Raw genomic sequence first — 16,689 nt, 5'->3', positions numbered from 1 at the left:
GATTCAAGGTTGATCTATCAAGTTGGCTGTTTTGTGATTTATCAAAAATAATTTCAACTTTCCTCCCAAATTATTTTTCTTTCCTATCTACAACTTAGACAATTTTAATTGTAAAGAGAAACAGGAGATAAAACAATGTTCTTTGGTTGTGTGTTGTTATATTTATTATCTTGAATTCTCATTTGAGTCCCCTGAATCTCTCCACTGCTCTATTTTGAGACTGAGAGGGTTAAAAAGGATAAAGAGGAGTCACTCCCACTTGATAAATTCAGATGGATCTGTAATTTCTAAATTAATAGGAAAAACAACAACAAAAATCTAACCAGGAACATTATCTGTGATAATTATTTCTTAAGAGAGAAATCTAATTCTTAACTGTTAATTAGGGAAAGTGAATAATGGAAGAAAGTTCAAAATAATAAAGTTCATGTAATAATAATGTTCAATAGGTAGGCCAGAATACTGCATTTATTCACGATCTGTAGGTTATCGCATATCTTGATTCCTGACTGTTTTATGTTGTTGCTTCTTTGGGAAGTCAGTGCTGGGCACAGGTAATTGCACTATCACTGATTTAGAAATAAGCCTTCAGAATAGGGATGGAAAAAGGATATTTTGTTGTATTGTAAGCTATTTAGGATTGGGACTTTGTTTTGCTTCACCCAAGGAAATGGCGTTTTGTTTCCTTTGGAGTTCTTTGACCACTGGTTTAATGCAAAGGAATAATGGAACTGCTAAGAATAATGTTTTTATCCATGCCTCTGAGTCTGAAGTCATCCTGTGCAATCAGAAGGTAATATAAAAGCTCTGCTGTGTACAACTGTAGCATAGTTTGCCCAGAATGACCACAGTATTATGTTTATACTACGCCAATTTTTGTGAGGATACATTGTTGGCTGATAGCTGAGTTGCTGGCTTGGAGAAACAGTTGACTGCTTTTCATCCTTGACCCCAGTCCTTCACTTGCCTAGTTTAGCTAGTCCTACAAGAAATTTAGATTCCTTCTAGATCAGCTCCCATTTCTCAGGAGCAATAAAATAAAAAACAACCTTCTCTTCGTATTTATGTGTTTGTCAAATAGGCACAGGCATATTTATTTTAGAAGTGTAGTAAATGGGCTTCGCAATACTGTATTGTTGAAATGCAGCAACTGTGACACTGATCACAGCAGAGGAGAACACTACATCAGTGAGGAGAAGGGCATTTTAACCTAGGGGATGTGGGCAGTGCTCTTCTGAGCAAGGCCAGGAACTATTTGTGACCCAGGGACAGAGACTTAGATTTCTTCTTTGCAAATTCTCAAGTATAGTGAAATCTATTCTGTATAATCTTTGCGTATGGTCCTCCTGCACTATTTTCTGGAAAAGCTTTTTCCCTCCGACTTCAGATGAACTGTCAGGCCATTCTTCTGGCACATGGTCAAATAACGAGATCACCAGAAGAGATTCTTGTGTTCTCTTTGCTGTGCTTGCACTGGGAGCTGTGCCTCATATCACGTTTGTGCTGTGGATATTGCAACAGCAGATTCAGTTGTCTAACATTAGTGCTGATAAGCAGGTTAATGTAACTTTGCAAAGAGCTCAAGTAACCCTTAATGAAGCTTTCTTTATTTCCCTCTGCAGGTGGTTAGTCGAGTGGCAGCTCAGCAAGGATTTGACTTGGATCTTGGATACAGGCTACTGGCAGTATGTGCAGCCAACAGGGACAAATTCACTCCAAAATCAGCCGGTAGGAAAAACCTTTTTTGGTATATCAGTGATTTCTTGGACTGTTATATGCTGAATAAATACTACTTGCTACTGTATTGCTTTTTTAAAAACAAAAAACAACCAAGTGTTCTGTGGTAACAGTGCTGCAGATTTTAGCATTTCAGTGGTATGCTGTTCTGAGGATGATTGGCTTTGGGAATTAACATTTTTCCCAAGTAGTGCTGTTCATATCCCTGTTTGATCTTATAGATGAAGTGTAAGTTCCAGAAACACTGATGTTCAATAATATTAGGGAGGGAATGAGCATACTCAGACACCTCCATCTCGGTGAACCATTGATTTTCTGTTGTATGTCAGCCTTTCTATATCTTTTATGTTCATTCTGTAAGTGTCTGAAATAATATGTTGCCAAACTTTTTTGTTCCTGGACTGTATATGTCTGTGCAAAGAAATACCACAGTTTCTTGTAGGTATATTCATTCACTATAGAATTTCAAGCCAAGAATAGGTAACAATGCTATTAAGATAATATTAAGTAGCAGTTTTTTTTTTTTTTTTTTTTTTTTTAATGGCAATTATCTGTTATGGTGCTCTGATAGGGTAGGACATCAACGATTACGATGTATTGCTATTGTTTTCCTGTATTGCTAAAAGTATAAAATGCACTTGGGAGTCTCTGCTTCTCACATGGTTTTTTATTTAACTGGAGAGTTTAATTTTGGTTCTTTCCGTAGCTGATAAGTGTCTACATAACATGTACTGATTTGAAAAAAAGAGAGGTATCTACACTCTGGAATGGAACAGTTAACTTTTCTAGTTAAACTGGGACTGTATACCAGTTACTTAGAATGTTAGAAAAGGTTACCTTCTTCCAAAATAGTAATTTATAGTCAACTGATTACGTAGCATTAGTAGCATTTGTTTTCATGTAACTTTTTGGTCCTTACCAGCCTCAAACTGCTTTCACTCGTGGCTATCTTTTGTTTTAAGTGCTCTAAGCAGTTTCTTGTGAAAAGTGGCTTTCACATCATGACATGTTCAATGGACTAATTAATCCTTTGTATGAGAAGGGATTATTAATTTTACTAAATGTCCAATGAACTAATTTTTTGGGGGGAAAGCTGTGTGGAAGATTAAAACCTTCAGTTGACCATTCACAGTCTCCCTTTTTCTGAATTTATAGCAAGTTTCTCCAATAGTTAGCTATCACGTCTCTCGTGCTTTTTTTTTTTTTTTTTTTTTTTTTTTAGGATTGTTTGAGGATTTCTTGCTAGGAATGCATTAACTGAGACTTTTCTTTCCCTTGAAAATATACCTAGTAAAAGTAGTCATACCTTTGTTCTTGGAAGTTCTTACTGAGTGTGTGTTAGTCTCTGAGGTGTGAGGTCTCTATCAGTGTGTTAGTGGACGTAAGGCAGTCTTTGGATCTTTTCATGTTATAAATCCTTTTTGTGTGGAGCAGGCATGAGAGGATAGCCTTGAAAGCCACTGGTTGGTCAGTCATTTCCTAGAAAAGCTCAGTTTCAGTGTTTCATTTGTACAAATAATTATTTGGGTGGAATATCTGCCCTTTTTTTTTTTGTCCAACTCATTACTCTAGTAATCCATACATCTTTCCATTGTTAATTGATACAATACTGGGAAAATTGTAATGAAATCACGAGCTCTCCTCTCAGTGTATTAAAAACTTTTTCAGTCATTTGCTTTCCTTCCTATTTCCCAGATGCATGTACAAATGATGTATTTCCAGGGATCTTACATATCAGGTTTCACAGCTACCTTAGGTTAACCATGTATATACTTGTTTCACCAATTGTTCCTGGGGTTTCATCATGCCCGCCCACACCATGTTTTGCAGTGCTCTTTTTGTCTGTATTAAGTAGTCAAAACTCGGGGCACGCCATAATGCATTTTGGTGAAAAGTCACATGTAACACCTACTCTAAGGGTGTCACATTCACATATGACCTGTGAGAGCTGCATCATTGAATGGGCAGCTTGAAAGACTGACAGGTGAGGATTATAAATGTGAGATTGTTTCAGACTATCTTGATATTTTTTTCTGAAAGTGTTAATTTCAACATCTGAACATATTAACATTTTCTGATTTCTAAAGCAACAGTGGATCTGCTCCCTTATTCAGTTATCATTAAAATTGTTTTTTATTTTTTATTATTTTTATTATTTTTTATTATTTTTTAAGCAGTGCGTACCATTGAAAGCTGCCTTTCACGATTTGCTTAAGTTGTCAAGGGTTCTTGCATATGGATTTGAGTAACTCATTCTTTTCCTTGTTACATCTGTTGAAGACACCTTCAACACTTCTTCCAGTCACTTTCTAATGTAGATACCAAATGGCATTATTTTTAATGACTAAGAATGTTTTTCCCTTACTTCAGGCTTAAGGGGAATTTACAATGGCTTGAATTCATTCTTCGAAGTAGGGCTATAATGCTACCAACGGGGTAGCTCCAGAAATACTTCTAGTCTTTGTTGCATTGTTTATGATGCACTGAAATACTAGGAGGAAAAACAAAAACAAAAACTTTTCTAATTGAACCAAATTAGAGTAGGTGAACATTGGGGAAAATATTCGCACCAAACCCTTTTTAGGACCACTCCCTGTTAGTGTCACTGTGCTTCTAGGACACGGCCTGTTGACTGACGTCCTGGAGGCTGGGGCATCTCAAGTGACCTGTCAGTGGTGGCTCTTGGGTTTCACAGCTCTGCTCAGCACAGCATGGGGGCCACCCCAGGTCCAAAGTGGCAGCTAAGTGTTCGCTGGTCACCTTCTGTTCATCTGTTTCTCTCTGCTGGGCCCAGGTGAGAGTTAGGGTTCCTATGGCCGTGCCCAGTGGTCTTGGTTGTCCCTGGTGGAACAGAGCTGGAGCCAGAAGCCAGAGGGCTGCCCAGCAGGCCCACAAACACACGCCTCTGGCTCGGGCAGTCAGCACCACCTGGTTTCCTGCCACTTGGCTTAAAAAGCTGTAGTGGTAGCTGCCTGCTAACCCACCTCACATAAGCTGAAGAGGTTAGGCAATGGTGACACGAGCTGCGGAAGGCAGATCAGAGCACACCTGATGCGGGGAAATGGACAGCAGGGGGGACAGAAGCTTTCTCAGGTGGCACAGGCACAGGAGCAGACCAAGAGCTGTCAGCTCTGTAGTGTTTCCCAAACAGAACAGGACAGTCTAGTGTTGCTGAGACAGTATTTGATGTTGTGCTTTTTTTGTCTGCCGTGTTTTACCTGGCCATTGAGATAGTCAACAATTAGCTAATGTGAATTGTTTCAGAGAATGCCTTGAGGCTGGAGACTTGTGTGGCATGAAAAATATTAAAAAGTTGTCATATGTGCTTTTAAATAGTAATGATGGTTTAATGACTTTGCCTTTTGTCTCTGCTTTCTGGTGTTTGTACCTGAAATAATAGCGATGCCTCCTTTTATTCTTCTAGCCCATGCTGCTGCATCTGGGCTGCTGCCTCAGCAGGAGGTCAAATACAGCGCTTCCCACCCTGAAGACAAATGACAAAGCCTTTAAAAATACATGTCTCTCTTTTGGTGACAGCTGCTCCCCAAACCTTCCAAGGCAAATTCCTTTGCCTTGTTGTGACACCTATAGGGAATGGCACAGCAGGTTGGCTGCATGCTCATTTACTTTCAAACTACAGCAACCTCAGTTGCGCTTAGTATGCAAGTGCATGGGTGTTTGCGTATTCCTGGCTTTCTAGCCCTTTGCCTGAGCTTTTCTTTCAGAATAGTGCCTGCTTGGGCATCTAAACATGTTCTGAGCATGGTATCTTCTGCTTTTGCCCTTCCTGTACAAAATTTTAAGTTATATGGTAGCTTTATTTTAAGGTCCATTATTTAAGTAAAACAGAATTCACCAGTCAGTGTTTGTTAAAAAACTGAAAGGGAACAATTTTCTGTGCTGAAATTCAAGAAAACAACATCAAAAACTTTATCAAGCTACTGAACTTCATTGCTCTTGTAGCTACTTCTGCTTTTGTCAGGGGGCCAAGCTGAGGCCAGACAAGGGGATGACAGGATGAGATCATACAGGGAGCTTTGTCAGAAAAAGACAGTGTTCTGTATCTCTGTAAAAGAGAGAGGGAGAAAGGAGCCTGAGGGCAGAACCGTGCAGAAAAGGTACTTTAGCAATCACTGAGAAGCTACAGCAAACAAATGCTCTGATAGCTTGGATGGGCAGCTAAGTGTTAGCTGTTTGATAGCAGAGATAGCAACCCCTTTTTGATAGTGGCTTCTTTTTGGTCCCTTAGGCTCTGCTGGCTGTGCTTTGATTTCATATTTGAAGAGAAAAATTATTAATACTCTTAATTTTATGTGAAGTATAAATGAAAACTTCATGGTATTGGAGGATTTTACATTAAACTTTGTTTATTTGTTTAGCTTTTATCATTGTACTGTAACTGTGAAGTAATAGGACTGTTCTTAGTGGGCCTGCTACCAAAGTTGAGAGTAAAATGGACCCTGGGTTAAGAAAGGTATTTGCAGTGTGAGGGTACTGGCAAATGGTTGTGTTAAAGCATCACCAGGCAAGAGAGTGAGACCTACGAAGGTATGTCCTGATTAGGGTGTGTTATCTGGCATGTTTGACTGTCTTGTTTCGAAATAATGGTATAGATGAAACAAAGTGTATTTTGGCATATTATTAAATCAAACTTACAGAAGTGAGAGAAAAAGAGAGAAGACTGTGCAATACAAATAAGGAAAAGGTAGAAAGTAAGGATGATCTCTAGAGTATGTGTGACCAGAAAGCTAGGTGAACATTCTGCCTGAGTTTCCAATAATAATGCTCATATTGTCTGTGGAGGCAAGGCAACTGGAAGGATTGCAAGTATAGAATGGAAATTGCTACAGCCAAGGGCAGTGGCATCCCTCCAGCTTGAAGGGACCAAATGATCAACGTGCCCGCATTCGGAAAGAAATAGCATATGAAATGTCAGTCGCGTGCCTCACACCCAACATTTTCAGCAATTCAGTCAAGTCAGAAATGGTCCCTTACGACTGGAGTCAAAATGCAAATACTGTATCTGTATTTAGCAGAGTGGGTGATGAGAATATGTAGGCAGTTTTATGAGAGCAGAGTAGAAGAGGGTGTTCATGAAATGAAAGCTGAGCAGGGTTATGAGTTGTATGTAAATGCTAACAAATAAAGAGATTAGTAAAAGAACAAATGTAAAGCTACAAGATGGTGTTGTCACAAAAGTATATAGGTGTAAATTTAATAAATTGCTGAAATTGTGAAAAATTGGGTTGGCAGTTGGATTTGGAATAGGCTTTCCATTAGAATGACAGTGGAATGGGAGGGAGCAAAGGAAAGGAACGTGGAAAATACAACTTTTTTTAAAGAACAAAACTCAATAAACATATGAAAGGAACTTTATAATGGGGTTCTTGATGTAGTTTGAAGCTGAGTTATAAGAATCTCTTTTATTTATGTATTCCCTAATTCTTGCTACATTTCCGTGCAGCTATCTTATCCAGTGGCCCTTAGCATTACTGTCCTAAAACTGTCCACTTGACATTCTTCATTAGAATAAAGGTAGCACTTTCTTGTAGCTGTTACCTTTTGAAACTGCCTTTGATGCAGAAACTGACTACATTTCAGGTGATCTCTGGGTTTATCTCTGGGTAATCTCTGGAAGCTGGCAAATGTTGTGCCGATTTTCAAGAAGGGTCAGAAAGAAGACCCTAGCAATTACAGGCCTGTCAGTCTCACGTCAGTGCCTGGTAAAATCATGGAGAAGATGGTTCTCGGACTTATTGAGGCGCACCTGGGGGACAAAGCAGTCATTGGTCCCAGCCAGCATGGGTTTGTGAAGGGTAGGTCCTGCCTAACTAACCTGATTTCCTTTTATGATAAGATCACCCGTATGGTGGACCAAGGGAAACCAGCTGATGTGATTTTTTTGGACTTCAGCAAGGCTTTTGACACGGTTTCCCATAGGATCCTACTGGACAAAATGTCCATCATACAGCTAAATAAAAACATCATACGATGGGTGAGCAATTGGCTAACGGGCAGGGCCCAAAGGGTTATGGTAAATGGGGCTGCGTCAGGCTGGCGGGCGGTCACCAGTGGGATCCCTCAAGGCTCCATTTTAGGGCCGGTGCTTTTCAATATTTTTATAAACGATCTGGATGTAGGAATAGAGGGTATTTTGAGCAAGTTTGCTGATGACACCAAACTTGGAGGAGTTGTGGACTCGAATGAGGGTGGAAAGGCCTTGCAGAGGGATCTGGACAGGTTGGAGAGCTGGGCGATCACCAACCGCATGAAGTTCAATAAGAGCAAGTGCCGGGTCCTGCACCTGGGACGGGGAAACCCTGGCTGCACGTACAGACTGGGCGATGAGACGCTGGAGAGCAGCCTAGAAGAGAGGGATCTGGGGGTCGTGGTAGACAGCAAGTTGAATATGAGCCAGCAGTGTGCCCTGGCAGCCAGGAGGGCCAACCGTGTCCTGGGGTGCATCAAGCACGGCATCGCTAGTAGGTCAAGGGAGGTGATTGTCCCGCTCTACTCTGCGCTGGTGCGGCCTCACCTCGAGTACTGTGTGCAGTTCTGGGCACCACAGTATAAAAAGGACATGAAACTGTTGGAGAGTGTCCAGAGGAGGGCTACGAAGATGGTGAAAGGCCTGGAGGGGAAGACGTACGAGGAGCGGCTGAGGTCACTGGGCCTGTTCAGCCTGGAGAAGAGGAGGCTGAGGGGAGACCTCATCACAGTCTACAACTTCCTCGTAAGGGGGTGTCGAGAGGCAGGAGACCTTTTCTCCATTAACACCAGTGACAGGACCCGCGGGAACGGGGTTAAGCTGAGGCAGGGGAAATTTAGGCTGGACGTCAGGAGGGGGTTCTTCACAGAGAGGGTGGTTGCACACTGGAACAGGCTCCCCAGGGAAGTGGTCACTGCACCGAGCCTGTCTGAATTTAAGAAGAGATTGGACTGTGCACTTAGGCACATGGTCTGAACTTTTGGGTAGACCTGTGCGGTGTCAAGAGTTGGACTTGATGATCCTTAAGGGTCCCTTCCAACTCAGGATATTCTATGATTCTATGATTCTATGATTTACTTCCCAGCTCTTAGCACAAATTCTCACTGTGTGCCCTTGACTGTTTCACTGTCTGTTTTGTACTTCTGTAGCTTTGAAGCAAGGATAATAATACACCTTCCAGCCACTTTTATTTGTCTGGTTTAATTAAACTCAATATTATGCAGGGCAGAGAATACCTCTTCCCCTGTAGGTGTATATCTTAGTATGGTGGAGCCATGGTTACAGCTTGGGACACTTAGGTTTTGTTATCATAGAGATAAATAATTCTGTCTGGAAGATAAGTTGGAAAGACATAGCTGTATTACAACCACAACTCTCTTTCCTGAAAATTTATAGTATATATACCATATCTGAATTGTGCAAGTTGGCAACTCCCTTTGACCAAAAGGAAGCTCAGTTAGCATTGATAAGTGGTGAGCAGCATTAATTTGCCTGCAGTCTGTGACAGCCCCATTTTCACTGACTGCAGAAAAGGGGACCCCACGGAAGACATCCTAGACTCTGCAAATCCATCTTACCTGTAAGTTCAATCAGAGCAACTCAGGTCTCTAAAAGAGCTGCAGTCTGGAAAATTATACCCTGTATCTCGAGCCTCTGTCTGGTTGGCTTGGCACGCGGCAGCAGTTCTCAAGTATCTCAAAATGGAGCATCTGAAGAGCCTGCAGAATGAGAGATACTCTCCCTCTTAGAACTTAAACTCAGCCGCTCGGTTTTTCCTTCCTCTCAAGTGTCTGCTGTTGATGGATTTGGTCTCCATTCTATATCAAAGAAATACTATCGTACTCAGGGCAGATCATCATTATCAATAGATTGGCAACAGATATCATTTTGCTGGAATAGAAATTCATTTTTGGCAATCACTGTTGTGCATGTGTTTAGAAATGAAGTTGCATGACTGAGTTGCTGCCGCTTTTTTCTGTCTAGCCAAAATATCAGGTGCTTTATCTGGTCTGTTCTTTTTGCCATTTGGCAGGTCCTTGTTACCATGGTACTAATTTTGACTTTTGAGAGATGTAGCAGTAAAACTCTGTCACTGGGTTGGAATGTTTTTGTGCTACCGCCTTTATTGTAGCACTTAGGAAAATTGCAGAGACTCAACTGTAGCAACAAGATAGCTCTGTTGTTTTCTTATTCTGTGCTTGGGATTTTCATGAGGCTCCTAAGTCCCCCTGAATGCTCACTTTGCTGAGGATTTGAAGTGTATAGTGAATTAGCTCATTGTGTGGCTCCTGAGAAGCATCTTTTCCTGGTGAGCGCAACACACTTTCACTTGGATTGGAACTGGTATTCTCCATGGAAGATTTATGTTGATTTCTACTGATGTTTTCTGTCTTCTGCTGAAGGGTCCCCATATGTGCTCAGAGCAACTGAATAATTCAGTTATATAAGTATACATATAATATACATATGTATACATATAAGTATATACAAACTAGAGGTTGGTCTCTGTGTGAATTTTGATCTTGAATCTTTTGGTGTTTGGGGTAATGCATCCGTTCCTCTGAACATGAGCTAAGTCACAAAGTACGAAGGAAGGCAGCTATGAAAACATATGTGTATTCATAGGAAAGCAGAAAGCTAAGTCTTCAGAATGGCATTTGACCCTCGCAAACTTACCTTTTCCTCAGTGTACAGCAAGCAGTCCTGAGTGTGTTCCTTTTTGAGCTGCAGTGCATCCAAATGTACCTCCCTGCCAGGGCTTTTATCAGGTATGTGTCTTGAAGGCATTCAGAGAAGTTCCTGAGAAGTCCAGCTATGAAAACAGCAGTTTCCACGGGTGCTGGTAGCTTTGTGCTGCTGGTCGACTGGATGACCAAAAGCAAGAACTGTATGAACAGATCAGACCATCAAACTGGCTCCAGGTCAGCCAATTCTATCCCTAAATAAAATTGCCATTGCATGGGTCAAAATTCCAGGTCCGTTCCTAATTCCTGCCGGTTGGCCTGCAGCACGCAGGCAGCTCTTAAGAGTTCTTGCTCCTAATTTTCTAGAAATGACAGTTTTATTATGAAACATGCTGGTTAATAGACAAGATATTGTATGCAATGTGTCTCCTCACACAGAGAAACTTCCGTACTGAGAAGTCTTACTGAACAAGTGTTTTAGCGTTTCATCCTTTGTAATGCTCACGTTCAAATACACCTGTTAAAATATGCTGATAGCAAGGTATTCAAATAAGTTCTGTGTGATAAAATGTGTTCATTTAAGTATCAGTGTAAGAATAATCAACAAATCATAAGGATTCATCGTTTGAGATTGCTCTAATTTGTATTAGTCTTTGTGCCTCTTCATGAGAGGGAATTCAAGGAGAAAGACCACGGAATAACAGAAAAGGGATTTGAAGAGTGATTATTAAATAATATATTCCCCAAACAAATGCAGTATTGTTCCTTACAACGTGTGCTCTTTTTCTGAGCAATTCAATAAAGGTTGGAATGTTCATGTTTGATAAAGCTTCTAGATCAGTTCCATTTTATGGGTTCTTTCTGTCTCAACTTATTTCAGTTTTTAATTAATTGTTTAAAAAAATGTCAAATTGGGTTTCATCTGCAGGTTTTCCAGATGCTGAGGTAAATATTCTCTTTTTTTTTTGATTATCTGATTAAAATTGCAAGGGTATTTATTTCTCATTGTGAACTTTCTTTTTCAATATCCTAATAAATCCACTTTTTCCTCAGCTATTCTTGACATATCTGTAGATACTAACTCTTGTTTTGTAGCAGTTACCAGTAACACCTGACTTAAGGAATACATGGAAGAAAAGAGATGTCACTCAAAAAAATTGTCATGAAGTTCAGTAGCTTAACAGTAATACAACCCAAATGGTGGGGATCTGAAATTAGAAACTTGGTTGTTCTGAATCATATTTCTGTGACTTAATTGAAGCTTTTATCAAAATCCAAGAAACAAGTTTGTGGTAGTGAACATGTCTCTGGTCCTCTAAGATGCCTCTGTAGACACAGGTGTTGTGGGGGACCAGGCTCATAGCATTTCATAATGTAGTGGAAGGAAAAAAATTATCAAGTGAGAAGGCACCTGGACATTATGCAGTCATAAGCAAATCTCTTTGAATCTTACCTGGCCATGTAATAAGTATCTCTGTTGTACCTATGCTTTGTTGTTGTGAATATGCATTTCTTTTGTGCACAAAAAATGTATGAGTTTTTTTCTTCTCTATCTGATTGATTTTAGAGGTTCGCTCTCACACTTTTGTACTTAAAGCAAAACTTCAAGTACTAGTATTTCATGCAGAAACTTAGCTTCTGTGAAAAATGCGATCAAACTAATGATTAAGCCAACTTCAATATATTCCTTATTTCTTTGAGAAATTTCAGCATTCCAAGTGTGCTGGGGTTACTCATTTTTAGTGGACAGAAAAAGTTACGGGATTTTATATATCTCCTATCTGCCTGTGTTGTCATTTCCCAGAGCCCTGTTCAGGGCTTTGTAGATTGCAACCTGCAGTCGTGCATGCTGATTCTCACTTTGGGGTTCACAAACTGGTTTAAAATGTGCATCTTCTAAGGAGAGCTCTCACAGGAAACATAAATTTAAATATTTTTAAAAGCAAATATTACTGACTTGGCTTTGAACTCACTTAATAATAGAAGGATGAACAGGGGCTGCTCCCGAGGATATAAATTGAAAAATGAACATCTGCGTACAAAGCAGGGTATTTGCTTCTTGTGTGATAGTCTCCCCTATGATTGTCTGGTCAGGCCCAAATGACATTAATCTTGCTCACTCTGGAAGATATTGTCTTTCCATCATAGGAAAAACAAATGAAATTATTTAGTGTATTTACTACGGAAGCAATTTCAATTAAGACAGAGAACCAGAGAGACCTCTAGGTTCTCAGTGTGAAAAATGACTCACTGCTGGTCTGAAATGAGATTGGGAGATGTAAATTGTTGGAAATTTATAGCAGTTGCTGCCTCCCACTGGGAATGTTGGAGTGGTCCTAGTGGTCCTTGAAAAGCCAGATACCACTGCACGCAGAAAGGGACTGTGCTTTAAAGGTCTCCTACTAGTACAGCCAAGTGTGTTTGTTTCAAATAATTAGCAGTAACTACAGTAACTCTGACTCAAAACCAAAAAACAACAAGAAGAAGGAATTGGAGTTATCACTGTTGTCCTGTCCTGAGAGCAAAAGCAAAGACTTGGGGTAGATTTTTATTAGAACCAAAATTGTGTATACTTACTTTCTCCGTTCTGTTATGACCTTTGACATTCTTTATCGGACAGGAAATTGTTTTTACATTCTGATTTAAAATTTTACTCAGTTTAGATAAATAAATATCAGGTTCTTACGATGAGCATCGTTGTAAGCTGCAGAAAGGTTAGACTGGCATTGCAGTCCAGCAGCATTGAGAACAGCAGTAAGAAACAAAAGTTCTTCCAAAAATAGAGGTGACTGTTTTCACTTAATTGTGTGAAAAAAATGCACATGTAAAGTCACAGTTTTTGAGTGGAGCAAATTCTGTGTTAATTTCATTTTTTTCCCCAATATTGGCTGCAACCTGCAGTGCCAGAGGAAGAAGGCAGATGCTCTGCAGGCAAGGCGGTGGCAGGACGGTACAGTAGCTACAGCTCGAGGAGCTCCTGCCCCAGCGCTACTCATGGGTATATCCAAACAGCTGGGTGAAGCCAGGGGCTGATCTGCCTGATGGGGGTGGAAAGAAGTGTTGTGTTGCCTGTTTGTGTTGTGTAAGTGAGATCAGCTCCCCTGCAGAACCATTGGGTGCCTCTAAAGGAAAAGCAAGTCATGGTGTGAAGTAAGAATCATGTCTGGGAGCAAAGTCCGTCCGGCTGTGACGCACACTTGGTGAATCATCAAACTGCTGTTGCAGGCTCAATGGGATTCTTTGGTTATTGATTATACAGTAACTCTGACACATGCCAAACTTGAAACTTAGTTCAGACTGAGTGGATTTATTGCTGATATAAGAATCCAAATCATGTGTCTGAGCAAAGCAGTCAGCTGGGCACAGTTCAGCAGCCAATCTTCCTGGACAGTCCTTGGTAAGAGTTGGGCTTTAAACAGAACCCAGCCCCTCTGGAGGACAACGAAGTGGTTTTCAGCATCCCTTGAGAGCAGCTACGTATGCATAGGCATTTCAGCATTTTTCTTTGCCTGTAATGTGTGGAGTAGGAGACGTTGAAGGTGATGTTAGAAAAACAGAGAGGAAATCCTATCTACATCGTCTATCCTTGGCACAATCCCTTCTGGTTCAGCCAGCACTACAGACTGCCAGACTTCTGCAGTTAAAAGTATGTTGTGTGTTCCTCCTTTCTTCTTGGTTTGGTAGAATTCGCGTAATAGTGCATCAGTGACAAATGTATGGTTTCCCTCACAGAGTGGAAGACTGAGAGTCTGGGGAGGGTTATGTTTTCAAATTGACAGAGGGTGACCCCACATTTAATCAACCAGATCATCTTAAAGTATAGATAAAGGTGGTAAGGACCTCTCAGGAGACTTCTTCAAAGTCTCCAGAAGGCTAATACTGACCCATGGCTGACAGTCCATGTGAGATACAGATGATTCTGGAGAGGAACTTTTTAGATAAGAAAATAAAAGTAAACAGAGGATCTGGAAGGTATGTGTATCTATTGTGAAGTAAATATATTTGGACTGTGATTTGAAAACATACCAAAGACTTGGAGCAATCTGGTATTTATTACATGTGTAGTCCCATGAAACAATTTAATCTGCAGGTGCCGTTTAGTCTACAGAGGGGGAAAAGTCCCTAAGGAATCATTGTTCCATTGTCATATTTATTTGCATAGGTGCTGTTTTTATCTGCCTTTCATCTCTCTGTCCAAAACTCTTTACTTATCATGAGGTCAATAAAGCTATAAAGGTCACAGAGAGATTGAAAATACAAAGCTATGCTTGAAAAAGCTCATGAATGCCAAAACAGCTGTCCTCTGTAGCAAAGTTGAAATTGCTAAAACTACTTTAAAAGTTTTTGTGTCTAGAAGCATTATTTCTTAGTGATGCCTTTTCTGAAACTTGTAAATCTCCCTTTCTCTGGAGAGAAAGCCTCAACTGCCGCCTGCATAGGATGGTGAAAAACAGTATGGTATTTTCAGTGTGTCCAGACTGAAAATCATCAGTCCTGCACATCAAAGAGCATCCATTCTTCTGGCAGGTGTTTATACGTTTAGTTTTTTTAAAGCAGAAACAGCAGCAATGACAGAGTTGAAATAGGTCTACTACTTTTTCTAAGACAGCAAAAAGATAGGGCATGAAGAAGGGAGAGGTCACAGTATAAGAGCAGAGGAAAAGGACAGTGTCTGCCTGCTCTGCCTACAAAGCTGGTGAATTCTTGGCATGTGAAGTAGTGTGAGAGAGTCTGAATTTAGAAGAGGAGCAAGTGAAATTAGAAATTTTAGGATGAAAAATCTAGATGTGCATAGGGAAACCTGATCATTTGGTAATGCAATATCCAAGATAGTGGGAATGGGACGATGAAGTTTTATGCACTTAGCGGGTAATAATGTGGTCCACATTATGGCATACGCAAGTTAATAAGCAAGTAATACTCTGGTAACTAAAATTACTAGATAAACTAATTTTTCCTTACATCTCCTTCAACCCCAAAATATCACCTTATCTTTACAAATTGAACCGCTTTAAAAGAATTGTATTAGTTCTGCCACTTAAACCAAATTGCTCCAATAATCTGACTGGTTTGTTCTTATTCTGTTCTTTTGTCTCCATACATACTCTCAAAGTACATGAATAGCTGATTTCTTATAATGTTCAGCTTTCCTTTCAGTATAATTTGAGGCTGGATCTTTTAAAACTTTTTCTAATGTTCTTTTTAAAGCAGAACTTCAGCAGGACTAGCCATCTTTCTGCACACACGCCATTGCAAGTGAGGCTTCTGAAAAATCACAAAATCCGTGGGATTTCTGATTGATATGTTTCGAAGTATACTTACCAGTACAATTAATGCTAAATGCGCAACAAATCCATGGCAGTACCATTTGCTTGGCACAGCTGAGGCACGTGACAGTCACTCCATTAATGGTGCACTGCCATGCAGCGTAGTGTCCCACTGTGCATTGCATTATCTTGGTACAGAGGATATGGAAACCCCACAGTGAGCTTTGTAGATTAGGATTGTGCTATACAGCAGAGAGTCTTCATAAAGAAGTACTCTTGGATTCTGTGTTTATTTTGAGTATCTTTCTCTGTAGTGCTTTTCGTAGGTCTCAACTGTGTAAAAATACGAGTAGCCAGAAGTGAAGTCATTTCTTGGTGTTCTTTGTTTTTCTCTTCCCCCCTCACCTCTGTACCCTTCCAAATCCACCTTTAATTGTAGCAGCCTCCAGTTAATAATGTCTTGTCATGTGTTCCGGGTTTTAAAAGGCCATAAACACAGAAGAATGGGCTGAAGTATCTGAGTTAAAAGGCTTGTTCAAGATGCTATCTGTGTGCTGACTACAATTGCATGGGCATATTAAAAGAAATCAGATTTTCCCGTGGAGGTGCTTAACAGAGCAGCCTGGCAGGAGTTTGGGCTTTGATCTTGCTGCTTTGCCCTGGTGTGTGTGTTACGGAGGCACCTAGCCGTCTTTTCACCTCTGGGGACATGAACTGTTATTTTTGATGTCTGGATGAGTGATGTTCATGTTCTTACTGTTCTTCATACTTTTTGTTTGTTATAATGTTTAAATTTAGTGCTTTATTATTTTGTGTTTGTTTTCACATGGCTTTAAAATATCTCTTATATTGGGATCTAAAAGCCATTGTTCAGATGAACAAATAAGACATTTACAGCAGGCTCCTCCATGGTGCAAGAATTAACAATGGTGGAAAAGGTTTCCTATATAAAATTAATTTCTCTATGAGGAGTCTTCTTGCTCATAAATTTTCATTTGCAGTATGTGGAGCA

At 40.2% G+C, this 16,689-nt stretch overlaps 1 protein-coding gene across 6 annotated transcripts in view; it reads left to right on the top strand.

Moving 5' to 3' along the window:
* ZMIZ1 (zinc finger MIZ-type containing 1) overlaps window positions 1-16,689 on the top strand; it is a 299,337-nt gene that overhangs the window by 166,424 nt on the left and 116,224 nt on the right. For all 6 annotated transcript variants that reach the window (XM_032191678.1, XM_032191674.1, XM_032191675.1 and 3 more), the window contains exon 5: window positions 1,623-1,728. In XM_032191678.1, coding sequence (XP_032047569.1) covers window positions 1,623-1,728 — 106 coding nt within the window. The remainder of the gene's footprint in view (window positions 1-1,622; window positions 1,729-16,689) is intronic.

This window comes from Aythya fuligula, chromosome 7 (assembly GCF_009819795.1).
Source record: "Aythya fuligula isolate bAytFul2 chromosome 7, bAytFul2.pri, whole genome shotgun sequence".
NCBI lineage: Eukaryota > Metazoa > Chordata > Aves > Anseriformes > Anatidae > Aythya > Aythya fuligula.
Note: the sequence above shows the minus strand (reverse complement) of the source record. Positions and strands in the feature narration are given on the sequence as shown.